General features: G+C 36.7%; 2 protein-coding genes across 10 annotated transcripts; both read right to left on the reverse strand.

Moving 5' to 3' along the window:
• Positions 1-1,991: 1,991 nt before the first annotated feature.
• On the reverse strand, positions 1,992-7,119 carry LOC111800515 (Pentatricopeptide repeat (PPR) superfamily protein). 9 transcript variants are annotated; one of them, XM_023684366.2, is made up of 5 exons: positions 4,316-7,119; positions 3,141-3,345; positions 2,823-2,947; positions 2,579-2,713; positions 1,992-2,495 (listed from the first exon to the last, which is right to left on the reverse strand). In XM_023684366.2, exon 1 carries the CDS (start codon positions 7,023-7,025, stop codon positions 4,908-4,910), a length of 2,118 nt encoding a protein of 705 aa, XP_023540134.2. In that variant the 5' UTR covers positions 7,026-7,119; the 3' UTR covers positions 1,992-2,495; positions 2,579-2,713; positions 2,823-2,947; positions 3,141-3,345; positions 4,316-4,907. The 9 variants fall into 9 exon arrangements, with proteins under 9 accessions (XP_023540134.2, XP_086985186.1, XP_086985335.1 ...); XM_087129060.1 differs by adding an exon at positions 3,926-4,222 and having other exon boundaries at positions 1,992-2,713; XM_087129209.1 differs by having other exon boundaries at positions 1,992-2,708; positions 2,823-2,889.
• A 4,515-nt stretch (positions 7,120-11,634) lies between these two features.
• Positions 11,635-20,259, reverse strand: LOC111811437 (plant UBX domain-containing protein 7). The gene is made up of 10 exons (XM_023698286.2): positions 19,852-20,259; positions 19,159-19,295; positions 18,956-19,066; positions 16,067-16,259; positions 14,249-14,326; positions 14,087-14,155; positions 13,692-13,835; positions 13,511-13,610; positions 12,406-12,662; positions 11,635-12,148 (listed from the first exon to the last, which is right to left on the reverse strand). Exons 1-10 carry the CDS (start codon positions 19,951-19,953, stop codon positions 11,984-11,986), a joined length of 1,356 nt encoding a protein of 451 aa, XP_023554054.2. The 5' UTR covers positions 19,954-20,259; the 3' UTR covers positions 11,635-11,983.
• Positions 20,260-21,553: the final 1,294 nt, after the last annotated feature.

Raw genomic sequence — 21,553 nt, forward strand, 5'->3', positions numbered from 1 at the left:
GGGACATTTTAGTCATTTCTTTGAAATCCTTGGTAAACTTTCATGTCTTTAGAAATAGATCTAAATTAAAATTTTGAGCCATTTGGAGGGTGTTGGAACCTTGAAATGTCTTAAAAACACTTTAGGGGCATCTTAGTCATTTACCACCGTAAACTTGGTTCGAGCTTCAAACATGATCCAATTATTCTAAAACCTTAAATGATCCTTAAAAATCATAAAAATAAGTCCTCTTGTAACGTTTCATAATATTTGGAGGTCATTTGGATTGTAAACCGAAGGTATTTTACTATAGGGGCATTATGGTCATTCTACATTGTTACTCGATTTAACTACTTAATTTTATCGAATGACAACCAAATTTCATATATAACCTTAATATGTCATATTATACTTCACATCAAAATTTTATAGACAATAGAGTTCGTTTAGTAGATTATTTTAACATTACTTGATTCCAAAGCAAAATATTCGGATTAAGTTCTTAGCTCACCATTCTTTGCTTATTTCTAACATGTTCCTTTAAATCACACTTAAGGTTCATAATGAATCTCGAGTCATTCCTATAAGTATTTTATAAGAAAAGTTTAGATTGGCTACTTACCTCTTCGTCAATGATTCTTGAGCTTCCAATATACGATTTACTTCAATTTTCTTAGAATTTTATGAGAACTTATCTAGAAGGAGTTTAATTTTAATAAAGTCCAGAGGAAGTTTAAAATTGGTTGAACGGGCCACTTCATCACCTTATTCCTCATAAAGGAGGAAGAAGCGTGTGGCACACTCATTTGTCGCCTAAAACTCCCCCGTTTTAGCTCATTTCAGAACGTTTCTCTCCTCAATTTCTTCATGAAACTTGGAGATGCTACATTAAGAAAGAGTTAGGGACAGATATCTTACCTTTTTGTGCAATATAGCTCAAGTTACAACTCACCAAAATTGGGTAAAAATCGGTTTTCTAGCCGGAGTAAACCCACTAGGATTTCTTATTGGTTGGAACGATTGAGACCTTTCCAGGCCATGGCTTCCTCACAATTTTTTTTTCCTTATAATTTATTAAAGTTTAAAAAAATTATTTGAGAGAGATGAATTTGTGTGTGCAGTCTTAATTTTAGAGTCAACTTCCTTGGTTGCAAGTCAACCCGTCTTAATTTTAGAGTCAACTTCCTCGATTGCAAGTCAACCAACATATCGAAAATCGACCTCTTTAGGTAATGCTTTAAAATTTTACAACGGCCACTGTCTCTTTTTTTTTTCTTTTTTTTTTTTTCTTTTTCCTTTGCTTACTTTATAATTATTTAAAATTACTTATTTTATTTTATTAAAAAACTCGATACACAAATTCTCCTCGTTTAAGAACTTTCGTCATCGAAAGTCAACTTTTATGTATTTAGTTCTCACCCCACTTGAGATATACATATGTGCTAACTTCTCCACCCACAGTTTACTACCTCATTAAGGGTATTTGCAAGAGAGTACGTGATTTTTGTCTCGATCGCTGGTTCCATTCAAGGGTTGCATCTCTATCTCTAGTTTAAACGTCATTTATTCACTATATACCGATATACGTCCCATGTAGTTCCTTCCTTTTCAGCCTCACCTCACGACCCGAAAAACCAACATCTCTAGCATACTAGGTTCGATCTGCATTTGCTTTACAATTCGCTAGCCCCAACATCGACAAACCGTACAAAATTCTAACGTACATACAAGCTACATCATTCCTTATTTCAGCCTTTAAGTGTCCGATAAAAATTCTTTTGTGGTCGATGCGTATTTATTTCCAGTAAGAATGCCAATTTTTCATTCCCCAAGACCAAAACTTGTATATGATGACTACTGTGATTGGATCGAGCTTCAGAGACCTTAACATAAGTTACTTAAAATGTCTTCGAAGTTTCATAAGAAATCATGAAAAGACAGCTAAGAAGACAAAGAAACCCACGAAGAACCCAAATGAAAAGTCAGCTAAGAAGACAAAGAAACCCACGAAGAACCCAAATGAGTTACTGTTGTCAAAGCCTAAATTAGCAAACAAAAATTACACACACGATCACAGACGCAAGTACTGCAAAGAAACCCAGACAGAGTGTGAATTTCTTTGTACTTTACACGGTTAAAGATTGTTGGGAGAGAAGTCCCACATCGGCTAATTAAGGGGTTGATCATGAGTTTATAAGTAAGGAAATACATCTTCATTGGTACGAAGTATTTTGGAAAAACTAAAGATAAAACTATGAGAGTTTATACTTAGAGTGGACAATATCATGTCATTATGTAGGTTCGCGATTCCCAACATACACAACCTTTCAACTTCCTCTAAAAGGGTTTACCTAGAAGTCCTGAATTATGATTGTTGTTAGCTTCAATCCAAGTGTAATGAAGAATCCCGTATTTTCTATTATCCCATTTTCTTTCGGGATAGGCGGCTCACGACCTGTAGGCCTCCTCCTACCTCCACACGGCATTGTTCTTCAGCTTTCGTAGTAGTTTTATAACTACAATTGATGGAGTATGGTTCTCCAAGTGTAAGTTCAGAAAGTATATCTTCTCTTCCATGGTATCTAGGTAGAGTGCTAACCTTAAATCAGAAGAATGTGGAGATCTGTTTCCTGAGCCAAATGAGCCACGTCTTGAGCTTTATTCCTAGTGTACAGAATGCTTGAAACTTGAGATGATGGACAGCTTCCTACACTTGAATCATTTGTATTCTGAGCTGAAAAGGAGATGGCATAGCATCAATCAATAAATTATCATAGTTCATAAAGTGGTCATACAGAAATTTTGCACTTCAATACAAATCAAGTTTAAAAATAGTAAAATACTTGAATGATTGAAGGTTGCTCATCACCGTTGCCTTCCGTATGATCTTTCGGAGTTCTCTGGTCCACTCTGCAAGAAATTATATGAATACTTAAGGATAGGTTTCATATCTTCCTTGGCTCGACCACTGTCAGCAATAGAAGAAAAGTTGTCACTAATGTTTGCATCAAGCCCAAGTATATATATTTTAAGAACTGGGATACGATTTTCAAATTCAAACTACAAAAAGTTTCAATGATCCTTATAAATTGAGCTAAATCTATTAAGAACCTTAACCGATTGGTCTTTTCCGTTAGAGATGTTAACAGAGTCAATAGTACCTGATGAATTGATCCCACAAAGGAACTCAAGTTGTTGTTTTGTAAGCATTATTTCACTGTTTGCAATACTGTTAGAGAGGTAAAAGGAAGTCTCTGCCACTCAGAGTTGTAAAACATTAGTCCTCCACAGTGCAAGGCTTTTAGTAAATTGCAGTCAATTTCACGTTCTGATCAAGAAGCAAAAGAATCAAGCAAAACACTTTGCCTGCAAAGAGAAAGGTTGCCAAAGTCTAAAAGAGGTCAAAAGTCGGCCTGTATGAGCTCATAATGAAGATATACAAGTAAAAATGTCACTGGCCCGATCAAGCACATCAAAATTGGCAAAGGAAAACTTTATTCAGCAATCCCAGATTAGTAGATACATAATAAGTTGGTGATTTAGAGACAGAAGAGTATTAGGAATAACGACTCTTTACAATGGTATGATATTGTCCACTTTGAGCATAAGCTCTCATAGCTTTGCTTTGGGCTTCTCTGAAAGGCCTCATACCAATGGAGATGTATTCCTTACTTATAAACCCATGATCATTCCCTAAATTAGTCAATGTGGGACTCCCTCCCAACAATCCTCGATCATACAATAGAATGCTAAGAACGTACCAGATGGTGCCACGTTTGTTAAACTACTACTAATTCCAAAAGCTCAAATCTCTAAGCTATGACGATGAATTTTAAAAAATCTCCGTATTGAAAATTCAGAGAAATATTTAAATAATGCCCAAACAGGCACTTCAACGCTACCAATTAGAACAAGAAATATCCAATCAGAAGTCACTCTCAGATACCTTTGATTGGAGATCCCATTCCGGCCTTCCCCATCCCTGAATGAATATTCATGCTTAAATAGTCCCTTCCCTTGATCCGATGTCCAAGGAACTCTTCTGTTCTGGGCGCAGCGGCCAAGCCCTTTGCTAAATCTTCGCAGGACTACCGTATTCCAACCATGAAGATGGAAAACTATAGCTCAAGCCCGAATTACTGCCTTCAAACAAGGTGCACCGTGCAGGTTCGGAACAATCACAGAAATGCTGGCAAATCAAACTGATAGCCATCGTAGGCTTTAGCCAGATGGAGCATCAATTCTTCAGTGAGATTTGAAATTTTATTCAGCTCATCAGAACATGCTTAATATTCGAAAAGGAAAAATTACGAAAGTAATTAATTACTCTATTCACTTTTAGAATTGACGATGTCACTGTAGTATGTCTGGCCAATTAGTCCTGGTGGATGCCGCTCTAGTTAGCTCGATGTAATGAATCGAATTCCCTTTAGCTCAAGTCCTTTGCAAGATGTGTACAATCAGCTTAAGTGTAAGTTGTGTTTGCAGAAGAATCTTGTCAATGAGAAGATAATTGTGTACTTCACTGCTACAATCCTAGACAATTATTGAGTATGCAACTCCTTGCCCTCCAAGACATCCATTCACGACAAAACATCACAAAGTCACCACCGTGATTTTATTAGAGTGCATGAGAATCATGAGAGCCATTCAAAAGAAAAAAAGGATTTACATGAGAACCATTCAAAAGGACAGGATTCTAGATACGAACATCCTTCTTTCCATCCACCAAAACTCTCCACGCAAGGATAGAAGATTGATAGTATCCAACGTTTCCCTATTCGACAAGGCTTGTCGAAACTCCAGTGAAGGAGAGGACAAGGACATTAAGAAAATGTCATAGATCCATATAATAGAGCCTCACTGGGTAAAGTATCTTGATTATCTCAACGAAAACATGAAGATAGGAACCACACAAGTCACTTCAACTAATGAAATGGCACACCTGCATTAGTTTCTACTAGGCTATACCCTGGAACCTTTTTCAATCCTCTCCGTAGCATCAAATCTCTCACCTCATTAACTTGGCCCCATCTCCCATCTGAAGCATACAGGTTAGATAAAAGCACATAAAGGCTAGCTTCATTTGGATGAAACTCTAGCATTTCTCTGACTATGACTTCTCCAAGATCAAACCTCGAGTATAATCCACATCCATGAAGAAAAGCTCCATACAAACTAATATCTGGTTGAACTGGCATTTTCTTAATAAAGTCCAATGCTTCCTCCAGTCTACCAGATCGGGATAAAAGATCAACCATACAGGCATAGTGTTTCATGGAAGGCACATAGTTATAATCCTGACTCATAGATTTGAAATATCTCCATCCCTCTTCAACCATCCCGGAATAGCTACAAGCAGATAATACCGTCGTGAAAATTACGTCATTAGGTTTTAAATCCTCCTTCAACATGTCGGAGAAAATGGCAAGGGATCCACTTCCATCACCCTGCACTCCATAACCACCTATCATTGCACTCCATGTGATAATATTCTTATCTCCCATACTGTCGAACACCATACGTGCTGATTTAGCATCGCCACATTTGGCATACAAGTTCAAAAGTGCAGTGCCAATGTAAAGATTTGATGAAAACAAGCCTTCTTTAATCGAGTAAGCATGAAGTGATGAACCGACCTGTACAGCACCTAGGATGGCAGATGCTGAAAGGGCGCTCACCAGAGTTATTGCGTCAGGTGCAAGGGAGTCCGATCTCATTTGATTAAAGAGACGGAGGGCATCATATGCAGATCCACTCTGAGCATACCCAGATATCATTGAGTTCCAAGTAATCACATCTTTTTCCAAAACCCCAAGAAATACAACATAAGCATCGTCAATCATATGGCATTTAGCATACATGTCAATAAGAGCATTCTTCACTGCACACTCTTCCAGCCCAAGTTTAATCCCAAGTCCATGAACTAACATTCCGATACTTAAATTACCAGACACCGAACATGCCGAAAGAATACTTGCAGCAGTGACCGAATTAGGTAAGAGACCAGACCTTATTTTATCAGTGAAAAGCCTCAATGCCTCGTTGGGTTGGCCAGCTTGGGAATATCCAACGATCATTGCAGTCCATGAAACGAGATCAATACTAGGTAGCTCGTCAAATATCATGTGAGCATCTCTTGTTTGCCCACATTTAACATACATGTCCAAGAAAGCTGTCGCCAAAAAAGAGTTAAGTTCAATAATAACGTTCTTAATGGCATAGCCATGTACCCATTTCCCCTGATGCAAAGCTCTTAATCTTGTACAAGCAGTTATTATGCTCCCTAAAGTAAATTGGTTGCTTTCGACCAATGATTCTCTCATCCGATTGAATAAAACCAGACCCTCTTCTGCACAATCATTTTGTACATATCCCGCAATCATTGTAGTCCAAGAAACCACATTCTTATCGATAATTCCTTCAAACACAGCGCTTGAGCACTCAATCTGCCCACATTTACCATACATATCTATCAAACCAGTCAATACAAAACTATCCGGACCCCCCACCTTCACAATCTGGCAATGGACCTTCCTCCCTTCATCAATTTCACGCAATTCGCTACACGCTTTCAAAATAATTGAAAAAATAATGTTATCACATTCCTTAAATGACATCCGCATGCGATTATAGAACGGAATAATATTCGCAAACATGTCATTCAAGAAATACCACCTGATCATTACCTTCCACGCATAAAAGTCTGGGTCGCGCATTTGATCGAACACCATGCGAGCAGAACCCACATCCCGAAGTGCGCCATAAACTCCGACTAACTTAGTATCACAAAGAAGATTACCGACAAGGCCGTGAACTATAAGCAACCCATGGAACTTGATGAGAGTATCAATGTTCCTGCAAAGTCCCATGAAATAAAAGCAGGAATGTAAGGAAATAAACTGTACTGAAGCCAGGGTTTGATCGAGGTCGGAGAGTGGGGGCTGGGAAGCATATGTGGAATAAGAAACGTGGTGCCCCATTTCAAGTAAAGGTCCTGCGAGACGGGAGAAGATTCGAGGAAGGCTAAAGAAGCGCTGCAACATTCCCGCTTGTGAAATGCTCTACCGTCTTGCCGCCATTCTTTTAAGGATGGTCAGGTCGTATGCTCCGTTTTCAAACGCAGCGGTCCAACTTAAAAAAAAAAAAAAAAACTTCAAATTTTTTTTAAAACACTCTAGGTTTTTTTTTAGTTTTTGTAGTGGCCGATGGGGTTAGCTCTAGCGCCCTAATCTTAACTGAGTTTTTTTTAGGCATGCTTTATTAGAGAGATATTTTTATCGATCACCTAAGCACGTAATCCATGATTTAAATTTCACTTTAGACATACCTGGGAACTGAGGAGATCTATTGGATTCCTAGGGCGGCTCGGTGACTGAACGCGGACTTCTGACTCTAGGTTGCTCTTTTATGACCCCTCGAGTCTTTCTTAGTCTAGGAGAACTAGGGTCTAGATGCTTTGATCGTCCCTTGCGATCCTAAGGTACTCAGTTTGCTAGAAGTGTCCTGGCCTAGATCATCGTCCAGCCAACCTAACCCTAATGTCTTAGCTCTGTGAAGATAAACATGCTCTATAGGGAGAGAACACATAAAACACCTGGAGCTAACATAGTATATCATGCACATATACAAGCAAACAAGCTCAACGAGGAGATAACGTTCATCATTCATCAAGAGCACATATCACAATAGTCATCCTTCTTTCTAACCGAGCTGAAAGCATATAAAACAATATTTATCACAAATCTCATCATAAGGGTATTTTGGTAATTTCTTAGTATAACGTATTCATCCATATTACTCAACTCATATTCTAGTCATGCATATTTTCTTTCTAGATAAAACAATATGCTTCTTGAAAATCTCATCCTAGGGGTATAACGGTAATTTTATCGTAACATACATATAGTACATACTCTTCCAAAAATTTCATTTTGAAGTCCTTAACATGCACTTTCTAGCCACTTAGGTAAGGAACGCTTACATGCTAGTACATCCCAGCGATCCCTACAAGTATTATTTGCCTAAAGTCTGTGGTTACTTACTTAGATGATTGCCTTCTCGAGCTAGTTTTTCTGCATGTTAAGAGTTCCAAAGTTTCAAAAAATTATCTGATAGGTCCTAATTCAAGAAAACTAGAGTCAGTATTGAAATTAGGATGAAAAACTGATAAATGGAGATAGATCGAAGCAAAAGGAGGTAATTCACATGCCTACATGTGCAAAAAAACACTCTCATGCGTACTAGGTGACACAATCGCACTTTCGAAGGCAGCGGACTAGCGATTGTGCGGCACTCACTTTCCAACGGCAAGTGAGCTAAGCCAATTTGTTCTTGCGTCGCCTACGGCCAAGCGACGTATGATCGAGCCTCTAGCCTCGGTTTTAAAAGAAGATTTTAGAAAACGAGGAGAGCGAGAGATTTTGGAAAGAGACGTTATATCAACAAGCAAGAGAAAGATAACAACGGCTTAGCATATATAACCTTGGGTAGGGAGAAGTTGACAACTAGTCATATCCCCTATAGTACATTCTGAGCCCTTTTATGTCTGGCAGGCCTAGACATGATATTTTTGAGGCGTCATACGCCCTAGAACTACAAAAGGAAAAATACTAGAATGAAAAGACATGACAAGGGTTTGGCTTGTCATGGGCATGCGGCCATGGGCAACACGCCCTGGACGAGCATGACCGTGACACTAGGCACGTGCGTGTACAAATGTGCCTGAGGGGAGTATAGATGCGCCCTTGAAGTGAAACATGGTGAAATTCCACTAGCTGGGGCACGGAGCAGGTCAAGTCAGCTGTAGCAGATTGCCCTCGATTTTAGGTCGAGCGAGCAGGTCGGACGCGGGTCGCGAGTGACCTAGCGCGCCTTCGAGTCCTACACAGTGCAAATTAATTCTAATTTTCCCTCAACCAATTCGTGCTCGACACTAAAGGCGGTCGCGTTCTGCCAGTGGTCATCTATCACATGTCCTCCTCCATTAAACTAAACTTAGATTCAATTTGCAATGTCGATTTCCTTCCTATTTGATTCTAACTTGGTTCCCCACCAAATTGGTAACGTTTTAAGTCATTCCAACTTAACAGAAAATAGGATGGTAATTAAAGTTGAATGTTATATCTAAGTTATTCCAAGTCGTTGATTTCAATAAAAAGTTAGATCTTAAATTTGCTTGCAATCTTAAGAGTATGGGTATGACAATTTAGCAGAGTTGAAGTAGATTGAGTCATAGGCACATGAGCTACTAAACTAGGACTTCACACTTCTTAGCATTTGTTTTAGAGAGCACGGCAACGCTAATCATTAAGAAGAAAGAATTAGCCCACGCAACCGTATATTGAATATACGAATATAAAGAGCTGATCTAGATAATGATTAAAAAGAAAAAAACATGAACCCAAGGGTTCCCTCAAACATACAAACCAAGAAGGACAAGATTAAAAGGTTTTCTCTGAGTTCAACATAGTTTTGTTAGTTAGAGTGATGTCGTTGGACTCACTAATCCCCCATAGCTTACGTAATTCCCATGAATCAGATATTCAAGGAAGTTTCCAGACGAGTTTTATAATAGCGCTCGTATCGATTATAGGAGGCTAATCAAAGACAAAAAGGACAACAAGATGAATCCTTAAGCTAACTTGATATCCCATAAATTGAGCTTAAACCAAGCTCTCGGATTATGAGTCTTCGTTGAACAAAAATATTCCTTTGTACACTGACTGTTATAGAATGTGGTCTAGTGAACTATTTTAGACGAGGAACAATTTGTTGTTGGTATAGACTTGTTCAGAGACATAAGGTTGTAAGTTCACTCACTCTAACAATGTAGAAGATTTGTTCAAATGTTTCAAGTTTCGGAAGTTAAATAATTTGTTGGCATCAGTCATAGTATAAAGATGTGTTGGATGATATATCAAGGTTAGTAAAGTTTAATGATGTCATGAAGAGATAACTAATTAGAGTACTAAAGGCTTCGGTGGATACCTAGGCATCTAGAGATGAGGAAGGGTGTAGTAAGCAATGAAATGCATCGAGGAGTTGAAAATAAGTGTAGATCCGAAGATTCTCAAACTACTGCTGAATCCATGAGTAGGCAAGAGACAACGTAACGAACTGAAATATCTTAGTAGCCAAAGGAAAAGAAAGCAAAGGTGATTCTTGTAGTAGTGGCGAGTGAAATGGGAGTAGCCTAAACCATGAAAACGGGGTTGTGGGAGAGAAATACAAGCATCGTGCTACTAGGCGAAGCGATAGGTAACTCAAAAAGTAAGCATCCTACCTCATATTTATGAAAGGAACATGAGATTGTTTGTTTCGTCCTTAATTTATGACATGATTCACGCATAGATTACGAGTCCTTATAGGTAGACGAGGACTCAAGTTATGAGAAAAGAGTAATAAGAATTTTAGCCTAGGAAGTGAAGGTTTTATGTAGTGAGAAAATGGTATTTACAAAATCATTAACGGAAGAACTTATGTAAAAATAGAAAGAAGAGATGAGGGAGAAATACCCCGAACAATTCCAAGATTAAACACCGACACACAAAAGTTACTTTGCATATGTATGATGTAATAATAAAAAAAATTAGTTTAAATTATTACTAATAAATTTAAATTATTTTATGTAAAAGCCAGGAATATGTTAAATTATTAATAAATTTAAATTATGTTATGCAAAATTAGGCTTGATAGTTTAAATTATAGGAGGAGTAGGTTAAATTATTATAAGTTAGTAGGAGTAAGTTGAGTCAGAATTCTAATTCAAGATTGTTGCACTGCCTAACAAAATTAAATTTAAGAGAGAAATGTTAAGCTAGCATTAATAAGTGGTAGTAGTTTCGGCCTAAGCCAACTAATTAAGTGGCGATTCTATCGGAAGACTTTTCTCATTTATGATGACACATCCTCTGGTCTTTACACGCATCATATATGTTTATATAATATGATGATGTGATTTTAACATGATATTATGATATGTATGATGATGTGAATTGACATGAGATTATGATGTATCATGATGATGTTGTGATAATACGACTATAATGCTATGATAGATGATGATGCATAATGACATGATGACATAAGATATATGAGGATGATATGACATAATAGGATAATATCTCATGTTATAATAATATGCATGTATGAGACGGGAAGTTTCTTATACACAATCCTAAATGATGTTATAAATAATGAATATATGAAAATTTATTGTTACCTAGAGTCCGAAGGATTTAAAATATTGTTGATCCTTTATTTAAGACCCTCTTATCTTACCCTAATGCATGCACATAATTATAAACATATAATTTTTATTTAACCATCTAATTTTTTTATTGTTAATAATAATAATAATAATAATTAATACTAATAATCTTAATCTATCTCTCTCAACTCCTCCCATAACCATTTACAAGATGATTTCCTATACTTTTGGGACACCAACCCAACCATTGTAATCAACAATCCGAACGTAGAAAGCGAGTTTTGCTGGATAAGAAACACACGGGCCCAGCTTCGACGACACACACGGGCGCAAGCCTTAAAGGATTGATGGCATGATAGAACAAAGTGGAAAAGCATGGCTCTTGCGTTTTATCACAATCAACAATAATACTGCTAACGGGGGGCTGTCTAAGAGTGAACGCATTTTCGACCATAATCTACTACCCTTCGATTTCTAAGAATGATAGACAAAGCCACACATAAATCACGAGCACCACAAACACACACACACGCACATGCATAGGAGGGAGGGAATGGTAAATTCACAACTCCTATAGTCACAACCATGTCCCTTGTGTAGGTGTGTGTATGCTTTTTCAAAAGGAAATGGAAAAACACAGTAGAGAATATCACAGCCTAGCTAGCTAAACTTTTTACCCAAAGTAAATGAAGAATGCAGAAGAAAACCCACAAAATGCAATGCAGTGAGTGAGTGAGTGACTGACTGACTGACTACTTACACAAACTATGTTTCTTTGGGAATAGACATTTCTCAGTCCCAAGTGACAGAGATCATTGAATTAGCAAGCCCTGATTCCTCAAATGTCATTTGGGTATCATACTTCAGAGACTTTGTAGCTCCTGGTATTGCATGTGTCAATTTGAATGCCTTTGTGCCACCTTCCTCTAACTGAGAAGAACAGAATGACCAAAGCAACTGCAACAACAACAAGAAGAACAATACCCCTTAGCGTTACTAAGAATTGGATTGGATTATGCGCATATTCGTTTGGCTCGAGTTGCGTTCATATAAATATTGTGCATTGTTGAGCTTCAAATCATTTAATTGTCTGATATTCTAATCTTTTTGTGCTTCTAAGAAGCTTGAATAACTTATAATGTTTTAGTCTGCAACCATAGTAAGATAAGCAAGGAAAAGAATAAACAATTGTAGCTCCTAAGAAACAGTATTACCTGGATAGGATCGGTTCGGAGGAAACTCCTTTGGCATCTACGTCCATTGGGAAGGCGGAACCCGATCCTGCAAAGAAGGTTTCTGTCACCTTTGGGTTCTTCAGGCAATGGTGGATAAGTTGGGCACTTCTCTTCTTCCTTCTCACTACTTTTTGCATCCTTAGTATCCTCAGAAGATAATTTGACTGTTTCCTTCATGCCTTCTAAAGAAACTGCCAATGCACGTTGCACTTCCTCGTCCTCCTCATAATCCTCTTCTGCAGATAATTGTAAATAACACTATAGTTAACAATATGTTCGGTTACGGGTTGATGAATAAAAAAGACATCAGCAAACCATGCACAATCACAATCACTACGTTTATTTATTTTTTAAATGAACTCACTTTCTTAAAAAGGATGAAAGCCTACCAAAGAACTCAAAACAAAAACACAGGTCCAGCAGAATCACGACGATCACACGGAGCACCAACTATCATCAGTACAGTGTAGTTATACTATTCATTGTTTTTGTTTCGTTTAGGATCAGAAACAGACATTTCATAAACTTAAAGTGATCCTTACAAGGGGAAAAAAATAATGTTCTCTCCGGTTGGTGGTTGAAAGGAAAAGGAAAGCAAGTCCACAGGACGGGTGTCATTAGAGCTTTCTTATGCCTCATTTGGTTGGAAAGAAATATAGAATTTTTCATGATAAAGAAAAATCCACATATAGCTTTGAGGGTATGTCTAATCTTAGAGTACCCTTCACATAACTTACTTGGTAACCATACCATTTTGTTGCAAAATCCACACTCTGTTTAAACCAAGCAGTTTACCATCTCCAACAACCCCCTTTAGCTCACATTATTCCCCATCTTTTGAGTTTCTTTATGATGAGATATTCCAACTTTTCATTATTGAGTCCTATCTTAAAACTGATTTCACTTTTGTTTCACCATCCCATATAAATTGAGATATCAAACTGCAATGGAATCTTCATCAATGCATACATTCTTAGCTGTTAGCTGCCTTCGTTTGGATAAAATAGGTGAAGCAATAGTTACAAACTCGAATACCTATTTGGCTTCAGATTACTTCAAGTCAAATAAGGATTGTTTTTTATACCTCTAACTTTCGGTGGAGTCATGGAACTCTCCCTTGGACGTTTATGAGATAAGGTAACATGATGATCCTTCGGACCTCCATCCATGAAGGGTAATAGATCCTGTAGGACACAAGACACCTTTCTCAGATAAACCAAACTTGTTATTGAGATAAAGATAGTTAAAGTCTCTAGAACATTCACCTCAAGTAACCGTTCGGGTTGAACCATTCCAAACCAAGAGTGCATTTTTTGCCCAGTGATGGGATCAATGACAAGAACAGCAGGAATTGATTGTAGTTTATAGTATGTGCAGACCTTTTGGCCTTCAGTTGAATCATCATACACCTGTGCGCAAATAACATGATATGATTAAAAAAATGAAACTGAATATAACCCAAGTTTTTAGTTCAAGTTCATGAGGATTCTTTTATGTAATTAATCTGTTTCCTTTTTTCAAAAAAATAAATGCAGACATCAACTTTCATACAAAGTGCTGAGAGGCCATGCGCTATAGTGCAAATAACATTTAATTCTTAGAAAAAATTACAGAAAGTACGTATGAGAAAATCGAAAATCTACCCTGGAATGAAGCTGACCTGCCAAAAGATAAAATTGGTAGTAATGGTTTGAGAAACAGCTTCATTTGCCCATGTATCCCGGTTAAGCTACACAAAGCAAAATAGTAATCCCAAGTAAGTGCCTATTAAACAGGTAAACAAACTACAAGACAGAGGAACGACAACGGTCGAAAATATTACCATGTGCGAGCTGAATTCCTTGGTCGACTGCAGATTTGCAATCAGCCACTTGTCCTGGATGCAGGCAGCACCTTTTGCCTGAAGAAGATAAGACCTCCAGTAAATTCAGTAATGGCATAAAGACAGAACTGCATCATTACATTAAAAAAATATGCTCGACATCTTTGAACTAAAGAGACTTGTATCAGAAGAACGAGCAAACTTCCTTAGCTGATTTCTCAATCTCTCTAAAATTCTATTATTTCTAACAAACCAAATATCCCATAAAATCGCAAAGAAACTAGCCTATCACAAAACTTTGTCTTTCTCCCAAAGAGGAGGATTCAAAGGCACCTCCACCAGCAAAGCTAGATACCTGAGGCCAACAAACACCAAATGATCTCAACCAACAGTTCCTCTGATAGTGAGCAAAGTGGTAAAATCAAAACAAATAATTGAGGTCCTCCTCAGGACGCCTACAAATAACGCACTAGTGGATACAAATCGTAGGAAGAATGCCTTCGAACACGATCTCTGATGTTAATCTAAGAAGCATGTGTTCAGATACGAGACACGAACATGGCTATTCCATCAATTCATAACTCTAGGACATGGACACAACAAGGACAAGTTTATTAAAATATACTTTTAAGAAAATATATATCATTTTTATACAAGAAAGAAATTCAAAGTTAACGAGTTTATACATTTATAAAGTTTAAAAATTAGGTTGATAAATTTCACTCTCAAAATTTATTATTTTTGTCATATATGTGTCAGTTTAGTATACTTAAGACGTGTTAAATACATGTTCAACAATGCTTTGACTTTGTAAATCTAGTGTTTGACACATCTATGACACTACAAGTATCCAATACATGTCCAACAAGTGTTGGACATGGACACACTAGCCAAACTAAGGTGTTTGTGCTTTTGAGGTGATAACTCCACATTTATAACCTTCCATGCAAACACTTTAACATTCTTTGAGAAAATTAATCTTCCACAGTAAGGAAAAAAATAGAGGCAATAACGGAACAAGTAGGGGTAGACAAGGTACGAAATAAGGAACAACAAGAGAAACCCCTTGGAAGGATTGGGGAACCAAATCCTCACATCTCTTCACCCTAGTAAAATGGTCATTCCGAAGAAGAGAAGATTGGCCACTTCCAACGCCTCTCTATCAAAAAAGGGCAATGGAAGCCTAAGGAAATTGAAGAAGAATACGGGGAAAGTAACATCCAGTCCCCAAGATTGTTGGCTTGCATTCGAAAGATGGTATAAACACTAAAATAAAGCACACAGGGAAGTGACAGAAGTGAGAAGAGAGATAAGGTGCAATCAAGCTGAAAAAATTATGATCGACAAGAATGCACACCTAAAGATGAGGATTATATAAAGGGGAGGACAGTGAAGTTAATCATCCACTGCCCAATTGGACAGAGCTCTTCTGATATCCCAACCCTAAACACACACACACACACACACACACAACCCCTACTCCCTCCCACACACACAACGAAAACTCATAGCCATAAGGAACTAACACCATGGAAAAATATAAATTAGAATTTCACTAAGACCAGTCACAATCTAAGTTAACCTACCTCCTTAAAGTCATTTTGTTAAATAGGACACCGTTTCCAAAGTTTATTTTCTTCATTTTTTTCCATTTTTCCCTTTCATTTGGGAGTGGAGGTGGGGGAAGAATGGGGGCAAAGAAGAATGCCTTCATTCAAGAATATGCCATGCATGCACATCAAGAAGATCAACCATTACATCGTAAGATTTGGTAAAGGTTAGGCAGAAACAATGTAAAATAAGGGACATGATACTTACCTTTTCAAAAGGTCCAATGAACATCAAATGGTGAGGAGGGCGGTATAAAGAAGCTAAATTATCTCGAGAATTGCCACTTGTGGATGCTGCACCTTCTTCTGATTCCCAAACATCATGATGCTTCACCTCATTTTGCGCGTTCCGTAGTCCTATTGATGATCCAGATTCATTTGGCAGATAGCCCATAGTTGTTCTGTATAAAGTTAACCAATAAAAATTAATCGAAATGAATCTGGAAAATGAATTACAAAATGAAAGGATAGAAGAGCTTGTAAAAATGCAACATACAGGTTTGAAGGATAGAAGAGCTTGTAAAAATGCAACATACAGGTTTGAAGGATAGAAGAGCTTGTAAAAGCTAATTTAAACGTACAATAGAAAGAGCACAAAATATGGAAAAGTTAACCACACTGTTTTGATTAATCCTGCTTCTAATACAACCAAAAAATAGATGCAAGTTGGTAGTATAAATAGAATTAATTTTGGGGTCAAGAAAGTAGTTGAGATAATTCATTTATTTGCCCTTCTGAGAACTGATGTAAAAACAAACAAAAAGATGTCGTCGAAAAAGTATACAAGGATGCTCATGGAAGAAACTCTTCAAAGTGGATTTTGAAATTTCCTGATCACCTAATGAGTATGGCGGTAGCAAGTGCATGTGGTGAAGACATTTTTAGGTAGTATCAATATTAGGAGAGGAGGAAGTTGTAGAAGTGGCCAAAGGGTTTCATTCCGAAGATTCAAGATCATGTTGAAAATTTTCTTCTATTAACATTGATGACAATGAAAGGGGACTGCCTTTTGGAAAGATGTGTGGGTAGGGAGAAATCATTGTTTGAACAATTTTCGAGTCTATTTGGAGTAGATGTAAATAAAAATCTCGGTGTTCAAATATTGGGATAGTGGGTGTCAATCTTGGAAAACTAGAAGACTATAAATAAAAAAGTGTTCCTATTTGCACTGATTTTTCTCCTGTTTGCTTTAACCAGCACCAAAGAGGCATTAACATCGAACCTTCGGGATGCACAAAGCTGCACATGTAAAATGGGTTATCGTAGAAACCTTAAAGATAATGGAAGTGTAGAATTGGCTTCCCTTTCAACAATATCTACAAGTCAGCTCTCCTCCAATCCACAGGTCTATTGGGTATGGAAGCTAGATAAAGGAGTCATTTTCACTTATCTATCCTTAGTCTAGTTTAAATTCACATTTATTCAGCTAGAGAAGTTCTTTTGTAACTTTTGAATGCGCTTCCCCTATGTACATTTCATTTAATCAATGAAACTCTTTTCTATCCAAAAAAAAAAAAACCTTCTCCATCCTTAGTCCAAAAGCTAGAATCAATCTTTCACCCCACCAACATTTGCCATTATAATATCATTGAAAAGGATATATACCCTCCTTCCTCAAAAGGACAAGTTTTTGTTATGGGAGTTCAGTTACCCTTGCCTAAATATGCGTGATTGATCACAAAGGGGGGGTTCCTTGGAAAGCCGTATCTCCGAATTGGTCTATCTTATGCAAAAGAGGCCCACAAAGCTATATGTTCGTGTTCAGCCCTTTCTCCTCCAAAATATGGGAACAGCAGTTTGCTACATTTGATTGGTCATTAGCTCTATCCAACAATAACCAATCATGATCACCCTTTCCAACATACAAACAATACTTTTCATAGCTTTTATTACGTCTATATTGAAAGAAATAAATTGCAGAGATTTCAAGACAAAAGGAAGCCTTTAGATATACTTTTTGATTCTCAATCCTCCGCTATATCTTAAGTGTAAAAATATCCCCTCTTTGGCTTGCCTTCATCCTCCTTGGCTATATCTTTTAAAATACCCTCTATTGAGAAGTTTTCTATAACTTCCTTCGGGTGGAATTTCAACTCCATTCTTTTGTAATTTCATCATGAATGAAATTGTTTATATATATATATATATATATATATATATATATATATATATATATATATTAAAACTTAGTCCCTTAGTTGGAGAAGTCTAGTGCGGATGAAAACCATTTCCAAAAAGAAAGAGGTATATGAGTTTAAAGGTTGGATTCATTTAAATTTTTGGTTCATTTCCTGGTGAAGAGTTGAAATGGAATAGTTCTTTCACAGAATCAAAAGTTTAGACCAAAATGCAATGAAGATAAATACTTTAATGCGGATCTTGAAAAATGATGACGTGCATACAGCAGATAAACTTCAAAGAACCTATCTTTAACGGTCTCACATCCTTAGGTAGGTGTGCTATGCATGAAGGCAAGCTTCTGTTATGGCATCAAGATGAAAAGCAAAGCTAAACTAATTTGGGTGAATAATGTAAAAGAAACTCTTTTTTTGGTTCACAATTCATTCTTTAACTTATCTCTTTTATTGATTCCTCCTTTTTAATCTTGGCTTAGAAAATCCTCAAACCGAAGGCCGTTTAGGCTATCCTCCTTTTTATGGATAATGTATATCGTTCATCATTTCACATCAACAAACAGACTCACTAAAAAATCCAAGACTAAATAATTCAGGAAATCAAAAGTTAAATATAAATGATATGCAATCATTAACTGACCAAGAGAAACATATATTCACATAATCCCATGGCAGACACCACATTACATTTATGAAATACTAGGCATAAACTCCATTGCTTTTGACCAAATTCATATCAAATTCTTTTTTCGAGTTCAACCTCATCTGATAAACTTAATGTCTAAATGCACATGTGATGAAAGGACTACTAATGATCCAAATAGTAATTTGCAATTGAGACTAGCAATCAAATAATCCAAATAGTAGAATCAGTAATAAAGGCAAAATGATCACTGGTACACATCAAAGACATAATGAAGAGAGCGAGTCCGAAATGAAGCAAGCATGAAAAAGAAGCATACCCATACAACATTGCATCATCATAAAGAGCTTCCCTTATAACAGGTAAGGGCGGGCGGACCTCATCCTCAAATTGTCCAAATGTTCCAGCTCCCACATGCTTTCCAGGTTCACTTAGCCAATTGTAAAACCAACGTTAAAAATTAGCAATTGAACTCCAATAACGTGCTAGAAACAAACACAAACAAATGGCTTGCAAACATACTCGGATGTCTGATCAGTTGAAGAATTGATTTGTTCATTTGTAGTTGGAGGAGAAGGTACAGGTGGTGGTACAGCCACTCCTCCTTCATTACCGACATAAAACAGCTGAATCGCATCCTCAAGCTTCCAACTTGTTGCCTGTCCATACAACATTCAAAATTGAGAATCCTAAAAAGAAAATAACTAGAAGATTTCTTTCAAAATAGTCCCGGATCATCCACAAGCTTCCAACATCTTGTTGCCAATCCATTAATCGTTTAACATATAGCCTCATGTTAATCTGCTAACTAGCAATAATCAGCTTCGAACTATTTTCGTTTCATAGCAAATAGAAATGTAGGATATGAATACATAAAAATATCGTTCTAGAACCAAAATCTAGATTGGAGGACTTGATAGATAGCACCCGAAGTAGACACAGACGCATCATGCAGTACACCAAAAGAAACGAATAACATCAAAAGATAGCACATGAGCAAAACTATCTTCCCCTCCTACCCAACAGCCGTAAACCCAACACCGACTTAACAAAGGGTCTAGATTACAAAACCCCATCAAGCCGAATCGAATAGACAATAATCAAGCATCAGAAAACAACCCATTTGCACAAAACATATCATAGTGCCACAAAATGAGAGAGAAGAAAAGGAACAAGGGTGGGGGGCAAAAGGGGTTGTGGGGAAGGGAAAAGAACCTGCAAAAATTGCGTAGCAGTCTCGGCAGTTTGGCCGACAGCAATCTCAAGGAAGGAGGAGACCATACTCTGCTTATCGGAAGCTGAAAGCACCCCTTCCATTTCACCCCGCTTGAATCCCGACGATCGGCAGAAGAACAAAAAAACAAGTGGTGGGTGAAGAGAGTGTGGATTGGTTTGGAAGGGTTGAAATTGTGAAGTTTGATTCGACAGTGTCGCTGACAAATTTGTTGGGAGTGTGTCAGATTGCCGGTGAGATCTAATCGGCAATGAAATAGATAAAGAGAAGGGTTTGTAGGTTCCCAAAACGGGAAGTGGAAGAGTAAAAAAACGAAGGAAAATTGGAAGAAATTAAAGGGGAGAGATAGAGGATTGGCGTATGGAAAAAGAAAGCATCTGCCTCTCTCTGGTTCTACAATTACGAGTCTCAATACTCACCTTTTTTTTAACTCACCACTGCCAACTCCCGAACACTCTCGCTAACACTCCGCTCAGTACTCACCTTGTTAAATAATAAACTCAATCCAACCCTAGATTTATTTTTGAATCCCGTAGATTCAAATTTATTTAAATTTTTATTTTTAATAAAAATAAAATATTCCTTCGTAAAATATCTATTTACAATTTATATTTTAAAATCAACTAAATCTGGTTGGAGAAAGAAAAACTTATGAATCAATCTTATTTATAAATTTTTTATTTATTTGAATTCGACCCAAACTATATGGGTTAGGTTTTGATCAGATTTTTTTTTGTCATACTTCGAGAAATTATAGATAAAATAATTCATTTTTAAAAACTAAATATGAGAATAAATAATATTTATTTCAGAAGCTTTCTAAAATTTTCAATCTTAAAGTTAGATAAAATTCTATCTTTGAAATTAAATAAGATTTTAGAAGAATATAACTATGTTACATTTCCGTAATTATCATCCGTAATTATCAGACTCCACAATGTCAAAATTTGGTGCAATTTTTGCTAGTTTGAATTAGTCAAGATATTCGTTATTAACGGATATTCGAGATGATATTTGGAGAATATATTAGTTCTAGAATATATCTGAGATTGAGTTAATATTTTTTTATATATGATTTGATTTGTAGTATATTTTATTTTATTCTCAAGATTTAGTTAGTATATATTTTTATTTGTAAGTATTGATTGGTATCTTGTATCATATTTGTCGGGAATATAATGAAGATTGAACTTTGGATCCCAAATCTATTTTCTCATTCTTAACTTTCTATTGTTTAGTAATAATATTTTTCGATCTATTTACACTCTTGAGTGGTAGTTATTGTGTCACACAACCTAACAATTTGGAGACGGATACGGATGGTCAAGTTAGAATTCATTCTCAAAAGATTCTTCTCATCATTTGTAAATTAGAGCACTCGAGTAAGATTAAGGTGCCCACGAAAAGAATTACAAAACTAAAGGATTGTTCAAGAGGCTCAAGGAAAATAATTCCGATGTTCTAACAATGTTTCATAAGGACCCGAGGGCTTTGGGAAAGGTTCGGAAAAAAAACTGGCAAAAAAAAATGATCATTTTTCTATTTTTTTAAGAAAATTATTGGATTTTTAATTCCGTGTAGAAAAGGAATTTCAAAATGTTCAACTACGGAAAATAACCAAAGAGGGGTAAAGAAGACTTTGAGTTAAGTTTAAAATCAACAAATAAGGTCGTCCAGCTTCAT

Source organism: Cucurbita pepo, chromosome 1 (assembly GCF_057944985.1).
Source record: "Cucurbita pepo subsp. pepo isolate OVF chromosome 1, ASM5794498v1, whole genome shotgun sequence".
NCBI classification, from domain to species: domain Eukaryota; kingdom Viridiplantae; phylum Streptophyta; class Magnoliopsida; order Cucurbitales; family Cucurbitaceae; genus Cucurbita; species Cucurbita pepo.